The sequence below is a fragment of the Microcebus murinus genome, chromosome 19 (assembly GCF_040939455.1).
Source record: "Microcebus murinus isolate Inina chromosome 19, M.murinus_Inina_mat1.0, whole genome shotgun sequence".
Taxonomy (NCBI): domain Eukaryota; kingdom Metazoa; phylum Chordata; class Mammalia; order Primates; family Cheirogaleidae; genus Microcebus; species Microcebus murinus.
The window spans coordinates 6,947,328-6,967,356 of NC_134122.1; the positions used below are offsets into that span (position 1 = coordinate 6,947,328).

At 51.0% G+C, this 20,029-nt stretch overlaps 2 protein-coding genes across 2 annotated transcripts in view; both read left to right on the top strand.

The window, feature by feature from the left end:
• Positions 1-18,814, top strand: METTL22 (methyltransferase 22, Kin17 lysine). Its single transcript, XM_012785294.2, has 11 exons — positions 1-86; positions 3,332-3,500; positions 5,770-6,150; positions 10,408-10,448; positions 10,534-10,678; positions 12,094-12,165; positions 13,808-13,861; positions 14,844-14,924; positions 15,121-15,223; positions 16,734-16,902; positions 18,706-18,814. Exons 2-11 carry the CDS (start codon positions 3,368-3,370, stop codon positions 18,739-18,741), a joined length of 1,215 nt encoding a protein of 404 aa, XP_012640748.2. The 5' UTR covers positions 1-86; positions 3,332-3,367; the 3' UTR covers positions 18,742-18,814.
• ABAT (4-aminobutyrate aminotransferase) overlaps positions 16,829-20,029 on the top strand; it is a 97,907-nt gene continuing 94,706 nt past the window's right edge. The window contains exon 1 of the mRNA XM_075995091.1: positions 16,829-16,902. The gene's annotated coding sequence lies outside the window, so the exon portion shown is untranslated. The remainder of the gene's footprint in view (positions 16,903-20,029) is intronic.

A 20,029-nucleotide genomic window follows, 5' to 3' on the forward strand; every position in this document is an offset into this window, starting at 1 on the left:
CGCCTGCGCAGACCGTCTGTTATGGCGGCCGCCTGAGTCCCGCTGTGATGGGGTCCGGTGAGACTCTAGGCTGGGCCCCGCAGCGGGTAAGTTCCTGGGAGAGGCGGCCCGACGGGGTAGGGTGCAGGGAGCCTCCTGGCACTGTGCCTGGCTTTGAAATCCGGGCTCCCCCGGACCTGAAGGCCAAATCTCTAAGGCCTGACCCAACTCTTAGCCTCAGTTTCCCCTTTTAAGCACGGGTGTTGGAGAATGACGTCCACATGGTCACCTGGGTTTCCATCCCGCGCCCAGGCAGCCTCCCTCGGTTCCAGTTTAGGAAGGGAATTGATGCCCTAACTGTGTCTGTGTTTTGAGAGGACAATGGTTAACAAGAGCGGGGTCGTGAAGGCGGCGGGGCAGAAGGAGGCGCCTCCCGGAGCCGCCGACTCCAACTCTGCAAGCTGTAGCCAGGCCGAGTCGATCCACACCCCCGCCGCGGGCCTTAGTTCCCACACCTTCCCAGTCTAAACACCCTGCTCTCCGTTATCCAGCGCCTGACAGTAAACCGTCACGGAATCGTGCCCAAATCCTGATTATCGAGTGAATGGCACCTAGTGGAAAGAAAGACCGGGAGGAGGGAAGTTATTTCTACCTCCTGGTCCTAGCAAACTGTGTTTTGGGACAACTTAACTGGGGACCTATAGAAGCGGAAGGTGAACAGTGTCTGAGTGTGGCCCCCACAGCCCTGTGAGAGGAGCCAAAAACACCTGTCATCTCCTACTTCAGGGATGAACCAATTACCAGCCCGAGGGGGCGGGCAGGGTGGGTTTTGTGAGATAAGATAGTGAAGGTAGGAAACTAGGTTTGCTCATTCTGCTTGCCAGCAAAATTTCACGAAGGGCATCCCCGTGGAAGAATGCCCTGAAGAAGATGAGCAGGTTAGAGCACAGGTTCCTGCCTCTCTTGCTTGAATCACTAACTTTTTAAAAAAAGATACGCTCACTGATCCTAGCCCTTGCCTCTCCCTGTGCATAAGATAACTTCTGACCAGATTAATGATGATGCCTTTGTAATCTATAACCAGACATACTTTTGCACACACACTTTGATTAGAATTTGTTCTAAAGTAACTCCTGAGCACATGTAGAACCTCCACCACCTAATAATTAAGCTGTGGGTTGAAACACTACTTTGGAGCAGTCTTAACTCTCTGAAAGACTCCTGGGTTGCAATCCTCAGTAAGACTCTGAATAAAACTAACTTTAATTCTTTAAAAGCTTAGTTTTTCTTTAGTTGACAGTTCCATCCGCAACCTGGGTCTCCTTTCTCAGCTCTGCCCAGTGAGGAGAGAAGCCCAAAGCCCATCTAGCCTCAGCACTCCCATACAGACTCTTAGTCAGGTTTTTTGAACTAGAGAAACTGACCATTGCCTTTTTCTGTCTTCCCAGCATTTCCTTTAATAATAATTGTTATATTGCTATAGTGATAATACTGTCTTTGTTTATTGAACATTTACTATGTCCTGAGCCCTGCAATTGATCATTATCTCGTTTACTACTCACACAGGCCCTCTTTATTCCCAGAGAGCTGTTTCTGGGGAAAGCCCTGTAGAGGGAACCTTCTTCACCTAGAACTTAGAATGCAGAGTACATTTCCTGGGAAGGCTAGGTAGTTTGAATTTTAAATTGAAAATTCAAATACAAATTAAAAATTGGAAAGAGTTTTTGTCTATATTTAAGGATGTAATATTATGCTGGTTTTTGGAAAGAGCAAAGAACATTTTTCTGGAATGTACTTTCTCCAACAAAATTGCCCTATAGCAAAAAATGGCATCCTTTGGTGCACTTTTGACTTTCATGGCAATATCAGAGAGAATCTTTTTATTTATTTTTCTCCCAAAAGCTTTATGTGGGAATCCTCTATTTTTCCCCAGGACATCTCTTAGTCCTGGTAGAGCCAATTCTGCCTTTGAAATGATTCCTGTGGTAGGTGTAAGCTGTATTTCCTCTTCCTAGATCCAGCGTGATATTTCCAGTCCTTGTTGGTTGAGAGCTTTTGCCTAAGGGTGGAGCATTTCTCCCTCACTTCACTGACAGCAGGAAGTCCTGCATTGATGTGTCAGATTCACAGCTTTTCCTCACAACCCACTTGCCCTTTGCTGGCTTATAGTGTCAAGTAGGAAAGCCAGCGTGGAGACTTAGAAGGAATTGTCTTTTTCCTAAAAATGTTTATGTTGGGACAACTTTTGCTGCCTTGTGGCAAGCACTTAAACATAGGCACTCCACTTGTATACTCAGATCATGAGGACGCCTGGGTCCTGTTTTCCAGTTGAAGAAATGGAGGCCCTGAGGGGTTTCGTGACGTGTCTAGGGGACTCAGCTAGTGCGCATACCTACCCAGGTAGAAGCAGTTCTTGTAGGCAGTCAGGTTATGGGCAGGTTTGGGTCAACACCTGAAACCAACCCAGGACAAGGAAGGTGCTGGTATTTTATAAGCACTGCTATGGGCCAAGGACTCTGCTGAGCACTTTACCCCCAGAGACACTGCAAGGTGAGACTAGCTAAATAAGCAAGTCCAGAGAGATGTGATTTTCCTGAGGTCACGTAGCTAGGAGGTAGGAGACCAGAGTTCCCCTCTGTTCTGCCCAGTCTCAAAACCCATCAAACTGCTGCTGTTTGATGCTTTCTGATGAGGTAGTACATTTGGTAGGAGAAAGATCCTTCCTGTTTTTGACCACTGTGCCTCAGGCATGGTTTTCCAAACTAGTGTTTGCTGTTTCCCCATAATTTTTCCATATCTATATATCACCTGTATAGTGATTCTCTTCATTGCTTTTCATTTAAGTCCATTTACTTTTTTTAAAAAAATTAATAGGAAAGCTTTCAAACAAATGATATGTGGGTAGGTAATATCAGCTCCTAGAATAAGAAAATGAGAAAATAGATAGGGCAAGCACATAAGGCAAAATGTTGATAATCGTTGAATCTAAGCAGTGAGTATATGGGTGTTTATTATATTCCCCTAACTTTATCCATTTGAAATTTTTCATAATAAAGTTGGAAAAAATAAAGGAAACTTTATCACTATAAGTGAGAATTCAGATCCTCCGCCATAAATAAAAGATTACTGTGAAAATGAATATATTATAAACAAAATAACACATTTAAATTCTAGCTGGATTCTTTTTCCTGGTCAAGTCTCTAAGACTTTCTACTTAGAAAAAATTTAAAAGGAATTGCAAAGGGAAGCAGTATCTCCCTGGGAGATGCAAGCTGTTGGCCACCTTGCTGGATACACCTACACTGTTCCCCTGTGGGACCTGCCATGCTGAGGACCTGTTCTCACCTCTCAGGTGCTCCTGTCCCAGGATTAACGTGGAGCCTGGGCCATGATGCAGTTGGCTCCCACCCCAGCCATGGATGAGGTCACCTTTAGAAGTGACACTGTGCTGTCAGACGTCCACCTCTATACCCCGAACCACAGACACCTCATGGTGCGGCTGAACAGCGTGGGACAACCCGGTAAGGTCCTGGGCACGGGTGCCCAGCGGATCCCATTTTGCTTTCTGCTTTCTCATACTGATCTCTTTGGGGAAAATATTGGGAAGATTGTCTTGTTTCATTGTTATCCTCACACCACTTCTTAAGTGCCCTCCTTTCATTGAGCAAACTCCTGTGCCTTGCTGAGCACCTACTGTGTGCCAGGGATAGGACCTGATCCTGGGAACACACAGTTGGTGGAGCCAAGCTCTGTCCTCAGCAAGCCCAGGGACCAGCGTGTGGGCAGACAGCGCTGGGGCTCCAGCTGTCCACTGTTCTGCATCCCCTTCCCCTGTCTGGCCACCTCCGATTGCCTGCCTACTTGTGTCTTCTCCTCCTGGGACTCCCTGCTCCACACTCTCCGCAGCAGCCAAGGAGATCTTTTGGAAATGCACGTCAAATCACAGCACTCCCTACTGGGGACCTCCCATTACTTCCCCTTGCTCTCAGAATAACATCCAGATTTCCCACGTTGGCCTGCAGGACCCAGCCTGACACAGCCTCTGCCTGGGTGTCTCCCCTTACATCACCCTCCCTCACTGGTCTGTGGCCACTGTCACCTCCTCCCTGTCCCTCAGTCACTGCACTTGCTTTCTTCCCTCCCAGCCCCAGTTCCCCAAGTGTCATCTCAGACAAGCCCTGCCTGACCACCCTCCTGATTCCTATTACCCTGTATTAGCTCGTCATCCTGGTGTGATGATTAATGCTTCCAGTTTCCCTTCCATCCTAATTGGGATGATACATTTTACCAAGAGTCTATAAACTGTAGGCTGTGGGGTAAATCTGACCTGCAGCTTGTTTTGTAAATAAAATTTTATTAAGACGTGGCCTATGCCTGTTCATTTACATGTTCTTATGGCTGCTTCAGTGCTATAATGGCAGAGTTGAGGAGTTGCAACAGAGCTCAGGTGGCCCACAAAGCTTAAAATATTTACTCACTAACCTGTTGTAGAAGCAGTTTGCTGACCCCTGCATTATATGGTTGCCACGTCTGGCGCACAGAATACAGTTTTACTGTATTCATGGCAATTAGTACATGGTCCCTAATTATCTTGCTTGTGTAATGTTTGTTCCCCCTCTACCCCCCTAAAATGCAAGCCCCTAAGATGTCGAATTCTACTTTGTGTCCCCAGCACCTAGCACGGTACTCAGCACAGAGTCCACGTTCAGTGGTGTTTGTTAGATGGATGGATAGATGGGTGGATGGGTGGAGGAGTGAAGTGCTCCAAAAACTGGCATAAACCCAGGATGCTGTGGGCACCTAAAAGAGAGGCATTGACCCCAGCCTTGGAGAGGATGCCTGAGCTCAGTCCTAAAGGCTGAGAGGGATCTACCCAGACAGAAGCCAAGGAAAAGCACAGTAGGCAGAGGGAACAGCCTACGCAAAGGCCTAGAGGAAGAGCTCTAGACAGGGTCTTCCTGTTGCGGCCCTGCCTGTGGCGTCACAGTTATGTTTTCCTTGGAGAAGGTGGAGAACAGTGAGCCCCACCTCATGGAATGTAAGGATGAAGGGAAGAGAAAGGATTAGAACAGGTGTCGAGTACCTACTCTGAGCTAGGTGCTTTATACATTTGTTATCCCATCATAGCCTGAAATAACTGAAGAGTGGATGCTATTATCCTCGTAATGCAAATGGAGAAACCGAGGCTCAGAGCAGATAGGTGACTTGCCCAGGGCCAGACACCTGGTAGATGGTTCAAGCCTACTGTGGAGCTTGATGGTCAGAGGTGCCCCTGACCACCTCTCCTGGCACAGTGACTTTCTGGTCACCAGATGGTGAGGGATACTTCACATCCTTGTTCTGTCCTCCAGACCTTAAGAGGCAGAAGGGTGTCAGCTTAAGCGTTGAGCAAACGGTTTGAATCCTCCCTCGGCCTCATCCACATACAAAGCTACGTGGCCTTGGTCAGCTCACTTAACCTCTCTAAGCCTCAGCTTCCGTGTCTGCAGGATGAAGCTGATAATACTGTCTTCATGGCGCTCATGAGGGTTAAACGAGATGACGTGGGCCAAGTGCCTGCATTGTAGGTTCTCATAAAATGGTGGCTATTCATGGCGATGGTGGTGGTTGTTACCTTGGTGGCTTCAGCTGCCCAGTGTGGTCACAGCTGAATCAAATGGGCCTGTCTGGTGGTGGTAGTGTATTTCTACCTGGCCTTTAAAAATCTTTGCAGGTGGTAATCGAATTTTCTCAGAGAAAAAGAAGACACCTTGAAATTCTTCTCACTGTATGTCCTGTCTTGCCTTTCAGTTTTCCTGTCCCAGTTCAAGCTTCTGTGGAGCCGAGACTCTTGGACAGACTCGGGGGCCGAGGGTGGTGATCACCAAGATGCTCACACAGAGAAGCCTCCTCCTGCGGGGACAGGCAGCACAGGGTCCCCTCCGGGAGGTGGCCACAGGCATGAGGGTTTCTCTGCCCAGGCCGGGGCTGACACCGCCAGCAAGGAAGGGGCGGGAGCTCAGCTGGACGAGGACGGGGATTTGGACGTAGTGAGAAGACCTCGGGCCACCTCTGATCTCCACCCAGCGGGGCCTGCGAGAGACAAGGTACATCCCATGATTCTAGCACAGGAAGAAGAGGACGACATGGGAGACACACGCGAAGACAGCCCCCACGGTATCATCAAAATAGGTAAATGAAGGTCTGGCCCACCTGCCACCAAGGCAGCTCCACAGCATCGAGGAGGGCACATGCGGTCTGAGTGTTGGCTCCGTGTTCAGGCCTGGCCAGGACGGGGCGGGCAGCAGAGGTGGTCAGAACCTGTGCTGCCGCAGCAGGGAGGGCTCTCCAGAACCACAGCTGTCGTCTGCTCAACTCACGTTGCCACCAGCCTTGCACCCTCCTGTGCGCTTCCTTGCCTGTGGGCCTCTGCTGTGCTGTGACTCCTTCCTGCCCCAGCCTCTGCTCTCAGCACGTTCCTCCCGGCTGTGCAGGTCCCAGTTCAGCCACGCCTCCTCCGGGAAGCCCTGCCGCTGCTGCCCCCCACAAGCATGCTGTGCTCTAACTCAGCATGCCGGGGCAGGAGGGGCAGCGCAGGGCAAGGTACAGTTTGCAGAAGCCATGGCAGGGCTCGGCTGGCAACGGGGAGCCCTGGAGGCTCTGGAGCTGGGGTGTGGCAGATGGAGAGGGACGTAGATCCAGGATTAAGCAGGTGTGGGACAGTCCCAGCTGGGAGCTAGAAGCCAGGTAGGGGAGGTGATGAAATGGCAGGAAAAGAGGGCAGGAAAGAGGTTTCGACTGGGTAGTGTCTGCTACCCACGCATGGGGGCCAGAGCAGAGGGGTTTGGTGGCTCCACGCTTTCAAATCTAAAGACCCAGCACTCTGGAAATAGCAGGAGCACTAGGGAGCCAGGGCAGGAGTGGGGCAGCGATGGCCGAGTCCCTGCTGTGTTGTGGGTATCTTTGCCAGTACCCTCTCCCCTGGTCTCACAGCCCCCTGGGGTGGGGGGTGCACAGATCAGGAATTGGCGAGCCCAGCGTCAGGCAGCTTGGTGGTGGTGAGGAGGGTTTTGAATCCACGTGATCAGTCTCCACAGCCGGCACTCTTGCCACCCCCAGCGCTGCTCATCTGGGGGAAAGGAGCTCTGATTTGAGTCTGTACATTAAGTCCAGGGTCCCTCATGCTGCCTGAGGTCTTGTGGAAAGGCTCTCCCAGCACTGGCCTGGGACAGGGAACAGCGTCAGTGGGTCACACTCAAAAACAGACAAAACAATAGCTCTGATGTCTGTCCCTTCATCCAGTCTACAAGCAATCACTGAGCACCTGCACAGTGGTACCAGGCAGGCCCTGTTCTAGACCGTTCCAGCAGGGGTGACATGCAGTTTCCTCATGAGCTCAGTTTCCTCATCTGTAAAATGGATATAACCTGGTCTGGTTTTAAGGAATGGAGAGATATGACACATATGAAGCTTGGGTGTTCAGTAAATGTGAGCCGCCATCGGCTTAACTCCCCAAGTGGGGAGAAGGGAGATAGGTGGAGGAAGAGAATTGGGGTCCCTGCAGGTCTAGAGACTCAGTTAACAAATGGGGTGAGATAAATAATTGTGGACTCTAATGGGGGCAGTGTACAGATCAGACTCTAAAACTGTCTCATCTCATTGCGAACCCTAGCGTTTCTCCTGGGTAGAGTTCCTCAGGCTGGTCTTTTATGTTCTTATGATGCCACTGGAATTGTTTAAATGGAAGCCGTGACTTCCCACCGGGGCAGGAGCCCCCTCCACCCTGGATGGGGAGGCCACCAGGTCAGCTGGGCTTAACCCCCGGCAGTCTGCCAGCAGAGCCTCCCTCCTTCCAGGGCAGACGTGCAGGGCATTCGTTGTGACCATTCTGATGTTTCATTGTGAAGAAGAATGTTCGCCCATTCAAGCCCCTGAGACAGGGGAAGGGGAGGGTGCACCTCTCGGAATCTCTGCACGCCAGACTCAAGAATATCGTTAAACACAAGAAAAAAGAGTCCCCTCAGGGTCAGCCACACTCGGCTTCCTAGCCTGTGTGTTGACCAAGCTTTGTGGGGAAATTGCTCCCGGCCTTTCCGAGTCTGGCCCCAGGGAGCTGTATAGCACCCACTCCTGTGTCTCATCTCTCCCCGAGCGTCCCATTCTCTCCCTTGTCATCAGGCCCTGATGTCAGCAGTGTCAGCAAAAATCACATCTAAGTCAGTTTTTTATCAGGCTCCCAAAGGACTTGACTTTTAAATCCTTTTTTATTTCCATTTGGCTTTAGAAAGATTTCTTGACACATTTTCATGAATGAGATTTTTTTTTTCCTGACTGTGACCTTGGGCTGGTCATTCCCTCTCTGTGGGCTTCGGGGACCACTAACTGTACAAGGGCTGCGAGCTTTGCCTGGATCCGTGGTTTGCAGATGTTTCTGAGTCTGGCTCTTTGGGAAGCACTGTCTGGCTGAACCCCAGTATGACCCCGCAAATGAGGTGATAAGGGTACTTCTGCATTTTGTGAAAGAGGAAACCGGCTCTGTCCCCAAGAAATTGAGTGACTGAAGTCACCCTACTAGAAAGTGACAAAGCCTGGTTCTTACACAGCCTGTCTGACCTCACAGTCCTCATTCTCTCTCGAGGGAAGCTGGCTACCCCTTGAGTACAGCTAGGGAGGAAAAACTCACATCCATGAAGCCCCTCGGGACCTCAGGCCCAACCACGTAGGACCGAGATCTCAAGGGGACGGTGCCCCTGGCAGCAGGAACACTTAGGGCAGCTAGGGCAGGGGGCAGAGGGCCAGGAGGAGGCTTTGCCGAACCAACTGGAGGGAGAGGATGGAAGGTAGGAAGGGGGCCCTGGGAGCCTCTGCCCCAAGCTTTTCCAGTCGTGTCCCTGAGCATCCTTTCGGGTTCTACCCCACCTCAAGAGGGACATCTCCCTTCCCTGGAAAACCAGCAAACAGCAGATGACCTGACTTGGAACCCCACATCTGCCACTTACTCTCTGCGTGACCTGGGCAGCCTGCCGCACCTCTCCCAGCCTCATTCTCCCCCTCTATAAGATAACACTTGAACCCATGTCATTGGGTGGTTTTGAGGAGTCAGTGAGGAAGCATCTAGCATGGGGCCTGGCACAGAGAAGCTGTGTTTTTCCCATCACCTTTTACATGTAGTGATGCTGAGCCTCAGTGTCTTCATCTGTAAGATGGGGATGATGTGGACCAAGTAGAATGTCAACTGTGCCCATCCCCAGGCCTGGTCAGGGAAAAGGTCTGTCCAGTGAAGGAGCTGGGTGTCAGGCAGGTCGGTGGATGCATTTCTGTTCCAGCTTCAAACCAGGTGACTGCATTTTAGGCCATAGCAATGTGAAGTCCCGAAAGGAGCGTGTTTTATTAAAAGAGCCTCCCAAACCACAGTATCCAGTCCAGCCAAGATGCTGGCGGGCAATGCATTAGTCACTTATTCGGGGCTCAGATTCTAAGTCTGCACATAGGGCAGAAGTCTTCAGTCAAGTTTGCCCAGGAAAAGCCTTCAGAGAGCAGTGGCCCAGGTCCCTAGGAGCACCCCACACGGCCAGTTTCTCCTGGCTTTGGGACAGTCACAGTGGCTGACTTATGTTCTTTCTGGACCCTTATACATCTTTAAGCACAGCAGTGCCCTTGACACAATGAAATGCTCGCTCTATGAGAGCTCATGGGAACCGAAAAGAAACCAGGGATGTGCAGACTGCCTGGCCCTCCTCCTTGGGCTGACCACATGGAGGGGACCATGACCCACCAACTTACAGCCCTGCTATTCTCCACCCTCGTCCCCCCCCATTCCTTTCTCCGTGGGCGCTTGGTTTGATTCGTGCAAGTCCAACAAGCATACAAAGCTACCCTACCATGCATGTTTGTGTATGTTGATTTGATGACCATTACCAACTCACTCAAAAATACTAGAGCGAGTTCTTATTTAGTAGCAAAAGTGTTTCATGTCATTCCTTTTTCTCTTTGATTTCATGTTTCCATTTTCTTCCCCCTCCTAACTACCAGAATTCTATCCTAATATGTTTTGTGCTTGAGAATACTTACTGTAATTATTTATCATGCTACTCTTTAACTTTGGTAAAAAAAGTTTGCAGTTATTAACCATAAAAATATGTTGAGTGATACCTGTGTGTTTAGTGAGGTTAAATCAAGACTCTTGAGACCCTAGTCTTCGGGCTGTGTGCATAGCTACCCAGTTACCTGTAAGAGAGTGAGCCACGGCTCCTGGTCTCTGAGTGATGCTCACACACCCTCTCCCAACTGGTAGCACAGCCTGTGTTTCTGCTTCTCTCTCGAATGCCTAACTCCAACCTCCAACACCATCCGCCATGTTGGCAGGTTGCCTTGCACCCCTGTCTTGTGGCTTTCTGTCCATCCCATTTTCACAGTGGGCATTTCTCTTCTGGTTTCCATCCTGTCCAGAGCACACCATGGCCACCCCCCTGGAGGATGTTGGCAAGCAGGTGGGTAGGCCCCGTCCACTTCCCGTGGCCCCAAAGGCTGTCTGCAGAGCCTCACGTTGCCTGTCCTTCTTTGTCTGCCTTCCAGGTGTGGCGGGGCGCCCTGCTCCTGGCAGACTATATCCTTTTCCGGCAGGACCTCTTCCAAGGGTGCACCGTGCTGGAGCTTGGGGCGGGCACAGGGCTTGTTAGCATCATCGCAGCCACCATGGCGCGGACCGTTTATTGTACAGGTAACTACGCAACATCTCAGGCTGAGGGGAGGTAGTGATCTAGGCATGTATCAACTGTAAAAGAAGAAGAGACACTGGGAATTGAACATTGGCTGCTATTAATTTTGCTATCCTGGTCTGGTTTTCTCCACCCTTTGATTTTTTTCTCAATATCAGAATAAGCCAGCAACACCGAGTCAGTGGCCACAGCATCACCTGCAGGTCTTGCAGTAGGTGTCTGGCCCCTCTACTTACACCCCTGAGAAAGAGCACACATCTTAGAAAACCATGCGAAATATGTCCTTTTAGAAGGCTTGAAAACAAGTTTATTGGCTGGGCATGGTGGCTCACGCCTGTAATCCTAGCTCTCTGGGAGGCCAAGGCAGGAGGATTGCTTGAGGCCAGAAGTTTGAGACCAGCCTGAGCAAGAGCAAGATCCCATGTGTACTAAAAATAGAAAAATTAGCTGGGCATGGTGGTGCATGCCTGTAGTCCCAGCTACTTGGGAGACTGAGGCAGGAGGATCACTTGAGCCCAGGAGTTTGGGACTGTAGTGAGCTATGATGACTCCACTGTACCACTCCAACCTGGGCAACAGAACAAGACTCCATTTCAGAAAAAAAAAAAAAAAGGGTCCTTGGACCTGCATCAGTCACCTGGTAGGACATGGTGAATAATAAATATTTTAGGGCCCATCCCAAACCCCCAACTCAGACCTTGCTGAGGGGAGAAAGGATGTTGAATATCTAAATTTTAGCACACTTCCCAGTTGGTACCTTTAGTTTGCTTTTCTTTTATGCCTGAGATTGAGTCCCTTAGTACAATGAAAGTCTATTTATGTGTCCTTTTCATGTCTTTTTCTGTGAACATGGTGTTCACATACTTTGTCCTTTTTATTTTTTTTTGAGACAAGTTCTCTTGTTACCCATGCTAGAGTGCCATGGCCTGATCATAGCTCACTGTAACCCCAAATTTCTATGGTCAGATACTCCTCCCGCCTTGGCCTCCCACGTAGCTGGGACTGCAGGCATGTGCCACCATTCCTAGCTAACTTTTTTTTTTTTAGCAGGAGACAGGGTCTTGCTTCATTGCCCAGGCTTCTGGCCTCGATACCAGCTCCTAGGGTTGCTGTAAACATGAAAGGGTGAACTGTGGAATGTTTCACATACTCAGAAAATGTTGAGAGTGCTCACCCCTCGCCTCTGGAGCACTGAGTCTCTCCTCACCAGGATGAGAATCTCTTATTTAGGGCAAAAATCAATGAAAGGAGCCTTAAGGTGAACATATTTAATTTTGTCAGGAAGACACACAGGAGAAACATTTTGCAGTTGATTTCTGCAGTTGTGCCCTTGATAACAGTTCTCTCTCGGCAAAAACGTGGAGATGAGAGCGTAGTAACGACCGGCGCTTTATGGCCTGCCCTTCTGTCGTTCCAGATGTCGGTGCAGATCTCTTGGCCATGTGCCAGCGGAACATTGCCCTCAACAGCCACCTGGCTGCCACTGCAGGTGAGGCCCAGCAGGTCTTCTGTTTGGCAGGTGGGACAGACATCAAGACTGTGACACTGGAAGGCAGGTTCCACCTGCTTCCCTTTGCACCAGGTGAACAGAGGGAGCGTAGCAACTCCGTCCTAGGATCACGTCCTTCCCACACCCGCCGCCATGTCATACTTCAGCTCCTCTCCCCTGCATGTTGGCAGCCGCCCCAGCTGGTCTCCCCTGCTCCTTGTTTGGCCAGTCCAAGCTGTCCTCATGCAGCATCCAGGGTGACCTTCTAAGATGCAAGCCTGACCCCCCACCCCTACTGAAAACCTTCCAGGGCCTCCATCACCTATGGGATGAAGTTGGGACCCTTCCTCAAATTCCCAAGCCTCCCTAGCCTGGCCCCTGCCTATTCTCCCGCCTCCTCTCCTAACAGTCCTGATGTCCAGCCTCCGTCCAGCGAGCCAAGGACTTATGTCACAGGCGGATATCCCCCCACCCCACCTACCTGATCTTCGGTCCCTGCACAGCTAGCAGGGATGAGTGGACACAATGGACGATGGCAGCCATGTCCTGACAGGCCACCTGTCCAACCCTTCTTCCTCTGAACAGACCAATGGGCTTCAGGCCCTCCAGAAGTTTCTGGTGGCTCATACTGTCCCTTCTCCTGTGGGGTCTGGCCCTGTCTGCCTGTAGCCACTTCTGCACACACAGCCCGGCCTCCTTTGATGCCCCTTCCCCTTGCGCCTTTCTCTTGCTGTCCCCCTAACTAGTGCTCTCCCCTCCCAGCAAGTCCTTGTCACACTCAGGTCTCCAGACCTCCCGATTGGAAGTCAGAGTTGAGTCCCCAAACAGACTCCAGTGACACCTTGAGCCATCACATTTTAACATCTGCTCGTGTGACTAGTCGATTGCCGTTTTCCATCCCCACTGGACTATATCCCCGTGGGCCTTGTCTGTGTTCACCACCGTGGCAGTGTTTGTTGACTGCCCCGTGTGCAGCAGGCAGTGGAACAGAAACTGGAAGGAAGGAGCAGGCCTGCTGCCGCAGCCTTTGCTGTCACCCCTGGTCTCACACACGAGCTCCCTTCTCTCCTCCCTGTGTTTGGCCCATCCTCTTGACGTTATCCTGGCCACATGGGCTTGTGGTCGTCAGTTAACCTGCCCATCTCCCCTAGGGTGGTTGGTCCCCAAGAAGGGGGACCATGACTCTTAAATCTTCATGTTCCCTGTGCCTGGAATAGTCGCTGACACTCAGCATTCAGAAAATGCCAGAAGGGCTAGGCACAGTGGCTCATGCCTGTCATCCCAACACTTTGGCCAAGGCAGGAGAATCACTTGAGTCCAGGAATTCAAGACCAACCTGGGCAATAGCAAGACCCTCATCTCTACAAAAATTTTTTTAAAAAATGCTGGGAGGATTGATGGATGAATGGAGGGGGAGACGGAAGGTGGGTGATGGGCAGGAATGAGGGAGGGGGGGACAACAAGGGAGGGTAGAGGATGGATGGAAGGAAGGGTGGGAGGTGGAAGGGTAAATGGATGGGAGCCTGGAAGGGTGGGTGGAAGGATGGATAGATAAGAGGGAGGATAGATGAATGGATCTTGGTGTATCTTTTTTCCTAATTATGTTAGAGTTTGGGGGTTATGTTTATGTTTGTTTTTACAGGTGGTATAGTTAAGGTCAAAGAACTGGACTGGCTGAAGGACGACCTTTGTGCAGGTGTGTGTTTCCCTTTGATATCTGGTTTGCTTCAGTGGTTCCTCTGTAATTCCTCAAGGCCATCAGCTCTGTGGCCTTGATTGAGTGGCGGAGTCCCAGCTGTTGCCACAATCCCACAGCCCATGGCGAGTTCCCTCTGTGGGCCGATGAGCATCGCTGTCATTCTCTGAGCACCTGCTGTGTGCTGGCACCTCACATTCATTTCGTTACAGACCTCACAGTGTCACTGTGTAGTAGGCGTGACAGTCCCTGAGTTATGAGTGCAGACTGGCACACAAGTTAAGTGCCTGCCCGGGGGCACACAGCTGATATGTGGCAGTGCCAGGGTGTCAGACTCAGGGCCACAGACCATTTCCCAGCAAACTGGTGCCAGGAAGCCCTGTGGGTGGGACAGTTTCTCAGATTTCTTATGCAGACCGCTTCAGACCTGGGGGCTTGCTCTAGCATAGCAGAAGGGCTTCTTTTCTTTTCCCTGTCAGATGTCAGACTGATGGACAGTCAGTCCTTGAGTGCCCGTCACCTGCTGTGCACTTTGCATCCTATGGGTCCTTTGACCTTCTTAACAATCCTATGAAGGAAGTATTGTTATGCCCTTTTCTACAAATGTGAAAACAAACCAAGAGAAGTAAAGCAGCTTTCTTGGGGTCACACAGCAAGTAGATGGGGGCAGAGTGCGCTGGGCAGTGGTGCTGATCGTGTGCTCGCAGGCTACTGGCCAAGGCAGCAGCGATGCCAAAATCCAGCCTCCCTGCACTGGCGGGGCAGGCACCCAGCAGAAAGCGCACCTCCTACGCCGTGCGTGTGCACGGACGTGGCGAGCCTGCAGCTGGGGCGCTGGCAGGTACGGCTGCCTGGCTGTGCCCACTGCACCAAGCTTCCCCCAACCCCGTTTTTTCTTTCTTCTCCTAAAGTGTCCTTCACTAAGAGCTGGTGGCCAGCAGAGAAACAAATGCGCACAAAACGTCCTTTTCTTCTTTCACAGATCCTGAGGTCCCCTTCAGTTGGTCAGAAGAGGAAATCTCTGACTTGTACGATCACACCACCATACTGCTTGCGGCCGAAGGTAAGAAAATTCTCCTTCGTCATAAATGTCCTTTGTCATTACTTGAAGTCCCTGTGCAGTCTCCCTTCACCTCCACTGAGCTCTCTGCATTTTGGAAGCACCTTCCAGGACGTTCTGCCCTATCTGCGCGGGGGTCCCTCGGAGAAGCAGCTCTCTCTGATGTTTGCATGTTTCCCCGTGCCTTTTCTCCCTGCAGTGTTTTACGATGACGACTTGACCGATGCTGTGTTCAAAACTCTCTCCCGACTCGCCCACAGATTAAAGAATGCCTGCACGGCCATTCTGTCAGTGGAGAAGAGGTGAGCTCTGCTCCCGGGGGCCGCGCTGGCGCCCTGGGTATCAGCCACACTCTCACCTTCTGAATGCATCCTTGTCCATGTGCCATTACTGCTCACTGCCGTTTATTGAGCACCCACCCTGTGCCAGGCCTGTGCTAGTCTCTGCGCATATTACCTCATTTGATCCTCGTACTAACCCGGTGGACAGACACTGCTGGCCCAGTTTTACAGAAGGAGGCAGGAAGGCTGAGGGGCATCGGGGATGTGTCCAGGGCACAGCTGGTTAGTGGTAGTTGTGGACATGGATGCCAGCTGCATCCCAGAGCCTTGACGCTCGGCCACACTCTCCATCGAGAGCCTCTCTATTATAACGTTCTCTCAGGGGGCGTCTGTCCTGGCTGCCCCGCCAGGTCTTCCCTCTGGCAGCTGCACACAGAGCTCGTGCTCATTTCTCCTTACCTGATAGCCTCTCCCAGGTCTTTCCGCTCAAGCATCCAAAAATGTTAGATGGCTGCGTTTATTGAGTATCCACATTGTGGCAGCTGCGGTGCTAAGCCCTTCGCACACATTCCCCCTAATGCTACCACAGTCCACAACTTTCCTGAAGGCAGTTTGGAATATGCAGCCAAAGCCGTAAAACCGAGTGTATTTTTTTAAATACACCTAGTGTATTTAACCCAGCAATTCAACATCCCGAAATTCGAAATACGCACTGACATGTTTACGGAGGAAATGCTATGATGCCTGGCAATGGCTTTTTAATAATTCACTGGAGTGGGTGGACAGGGGCTGAAGCCGGTGATGGCTTCATCATACTGTTCTCACTCCTTTTGCATGTTTGAAATTTTTAATAAGAGATTTTGGAAATAAAAGAGAAAGCAGCAAAGAGCTTGAATTTCAAGTTAAATCGTCTTGCAGATTCAGGAGTTGAAAGGCAAATGTCAGGGTTGGAAGACGTGTTTCTGAGAAGCTACAGACTGGTGCAAGAGGCAGAAGACTCTGAAACCTGAAGCTCACTCTGAAAAGCTCACTCTCACAAAGCTCACTCTGAAACCTCCACAACCCCCCAACTTCCTGGCAATTTTACCTCCGTCCTCTGTGCTCTGAGTCCTCTGTACCGCCTCCCTTTCATTCATCTCACAGATGGTTGCAGGGCAGCTCCGCGTGCCAGGCTCTGTGCCAGCTGCAGGCAGAACACGGCAGGAGCGTGTGGAGGCCCGTCCTCAAGCATCAGTCTGAGTCTGCCTCTTGCACCAGTCTGTAGCTTCTCAGGCAGGGACTCTTTATCTTTCCAGTGGTGTCATCTTGGGCACGTGACTTCAGCCGTCTGAGGCTCAGTTTCCACATCTGTAAAATGGAAGTGGTAACGTCCCCGCCTCCCATATTCAGGAAGGATTTGCACACAGACAGTTAGCATGAGACAGGCGCTCAGCAAAAATCCACTCGGGAAGTGAAATCAGTGAGGCAACAGGAAAGGAAGTTGGGTGTCCAGGGATGACAGCAGTTTGTGCGTCGGCTGGTTGGTTTGCAGGCTCAACTTCACGCTGAGACACTTGGATGTCACGTGCGAAGCCTATGATCACTTCCGCTCCTGCCTGCACGCGCTGGAGAAGCTCGCAGACAGCAGGCTGCGCTTCGTGGTGGAGCCCGTGGAGGCTTCCTTCCCGCAGCGCCTCATCTACGAGCGCATCCGGCAGCTGGTAGGTCTGCGCCGCGGGCAGGGCCTCCGGTTGCTTCGCCCCGGAGCGGCTGGCGCAGGGCAGAGGAGGTGATGGTCAGGTCCTGCAGGGGGTGGGGCTGCACACTTGGCACCGTCTGTGGTGAAACCTGTGGGGGGATCTGCACCCCATTCTTCACAGTTACCATGTCTGGGGGTGGCCTGCCGGGGAGACTTCACTTGCGACTTTATAGCACGTTCTTTCCCTGTGGGCAGTTCAGACTCCAGAGGAAGCAAGACCAAGGGCAGGAGGTTGTTTGGGGAAAAGGAAGTCAGTGAAGGGGAAGTTGGTGGCTGCAGATCTTAATGCCAGGGCCTGGGCATGGCAGCTAATGGTCACATTCTCACGGTGGCAATATACTGGCCTCCCGGACTGAACCTGTGTCATTACTGCTGGCCCTTCTCACTGAGCACAAGGGACCCTGTCTTATCAGGCCTCTGGGTGGTCGATTGTCCTGACAGCGATAGCTGGTGTGTGTCAGGCACTGTGCTAGGCACCCTTTGTCCACTGTCTCTTCTGTTAACGCCAATAGCGTCTATTAACGGCAACAGCCAAGACAGGGTGTGTCACCCAGCCAGGAAACGGCTGAGCTGGGACCTCATCCTGCACTTCACTTGCTATTACAGCTGTTTTTTTTTCATTTCAGCATATTACAGGGGTACAAATGTTTAGGTTGCATATATTGCCTTTGTCCCACCCAAGTCAGAGCTTCAAGCATGTCCATTCCCCAGACGGTGCTCGCCACACCTATTAGGTGTGAATATTCATTCCATCCCCTCCCCCCCCCACCTGCCCGACGCCGGATGAATGTTACTACCGTATGTGTACACACAGTACTTTTATTTTACATTACTTTCAGTAAATATTTGAAAATGTATTGAAGTAAACTTGATTTTTTTTTTTGGTTATAAGAATATATTAAGAGTTATTGTTGCAGTTCTGATGAGCTACAGGTTTCTTGCAACTTTTTAAATCCAGCACTTGGGGGAAATTTTAAAAGTCGAAATTACCCTTAAAAATTTCCTTAAAATTATCAGGAGCTGGATTCATAGTAGAACAAAAATTGAGAATGAACTTCTTTTGTCTTTGCCTCTTGGCTGTGGCCTCCCTATCTCTGTGTCTTTGGCGCCCCAGGCCTAGTTCTAAGGAGGAAAAGGGGCAGATGAGGGAGTCACCAGGGGGTGTCACGCCCTGGCTCGTGTTCCCAGCAAGGGTGGTGTGGAATCTGTGTGGTCCTGTGTGTCAGGCGGACCTGGCATTCGTCGCTGTGCCACCTCTGTGCAGCCTCCCTGCCTGTCGTCGGCTCAGCCTCCAGGTAGACAGCAAACAGGCTGTGTCTGCTAGTGAGGCCGCGAGGACACAGTTAAGACCTGGGCGTGTATTTGTGCATTCTCCACCTGGCAGCGTTAGAGTAGCATCACATGACCGAGCAACTCAGCTTCTTAAAAAATTAAGGAGCCACAGTACGTGCTGCTTAAGATCTCCCGAAATGGAGAGATTGTGGCGACAGGCTGCCATTCTCCTGGTCCATTGTGGCTGTGTGGCGTCCTGGTGGCCCTTCGGTTAATGCCAGGACTCATTTACCCAGGCTCCCTGCCACAGCCAGACAGAAGGAACAGCCCAGAGCAACAAAGTGGCTGAAGCTGACCGTCCTGTGCTAGCTTGCATGGCGCCGTGGTTTGCAAGTCGTTTGACGACTCTCTTTGGCTAATTACTTTCCTTGATGAAATTGCAGTGGTCTTATTTGGGCACTTGAGGATCCTGTCCTTTCTCTGTTTGCTGCAGGAGCTCTGGAAGATCATAGCAGAACCAATAACGTGACCTGTCGCCTCAAGGAGGCACGCATCTCAACTGTTCTTGTAATATATTCCTAATAAATCAAATGCTCACCAAAGTGATGTACTTGACATTTTGTCATTTTAATATATGGCAAATGTACCTTATCGTATGACCCAAGATGGTTTGCTGGGGTCTGTCACTGCCTCTTGGTAGCAGCCAGAGAGTGTCAACTGCCCTGGGCAGGGGGCGGGGTGGGGGGGTCGGTTTGGTTGCTTGTTTCTAGTGCTTGGTACGTGTCCTGGAGCGTTTCAGGGGCTGCTTGGTCAAGTTGAGCAAATGTTCTCACCCCGATTTCATCCAAGGCAGTTATTTCAGCCGTGCACATCCTTTAGGGGCAGGGGCCTTCGCTGTGCAGGTAGGTTTTTATGCTCTCCTGTGTTAACTGTTTACAAATGTCTTTAACATCATTGTCACAATTGCCATAATAACACCACTCAACACAAAAGCCTGGTTTCCTCCCAAGACTGTGTGTCCTCCATCCCCATCCCTCCCTGAAGGTCCCATGAGAAGGAAGGGGCTGGTCCCAAGAGTGGACTGGACTGGCATTGGCCTCTGTCCTTAGTGTGAACCCTTTATAACCCAAATCAGGTACACTAAGAACAAACGCAAGATCTGCTCTTCTGGGTCACGTCTAGTGATCTATCTCAGAGGTGTTCCCTCCAGCGTGGGCTCATTTTCCTTCGCCCCTTCATCTCTCCATCTTGCATCACATGCACAGACAGATGTATCTGTCTGTCTGCCTGGTTTTTTAATCTTTGTGCTTCTCCTCCCATCTCCACCGCTGTATCTCTCTCCTGCTCTCTCTCACTCCTTCTTTCTGCTTCTCTGCAGTTCTGGCCTCACCTTCCTGTATCCCTTGGCCCTCCCTGCAGCCCTCTCCCCTGCCTCGCTGCTGCTGCTGCTGCACGCTTTACACGGCCCCTCTCCACCCGCCCTCGCAGCCCAGGGCTCCCGGCTTCTCCGTCCAGCTGTCCCTGCTCATGCTCGCTTCTCCCCATGCACCCAGGTCTGAGTCCCAGGCCCGTTGTCCCCCAATCATTGATGCTGGGGCCAGGCATTTGCAGGTCTAAATTCATTTCATCTTCCCAACGAATTTAAGAAGTCAGCAGCCTTGTTATATCCACTTTACAGTTGGGAAGACTGAGGCTTCGAAAGGAAAAGAATCTCCATGATGTTAAGGACCTTGTTTGTCTTTTTTTTTTATTTTTTTTTTATTTTTGACATATTTTATTCAGATAGCAGTCTGATCACACATGGTCCAAGAGGACCT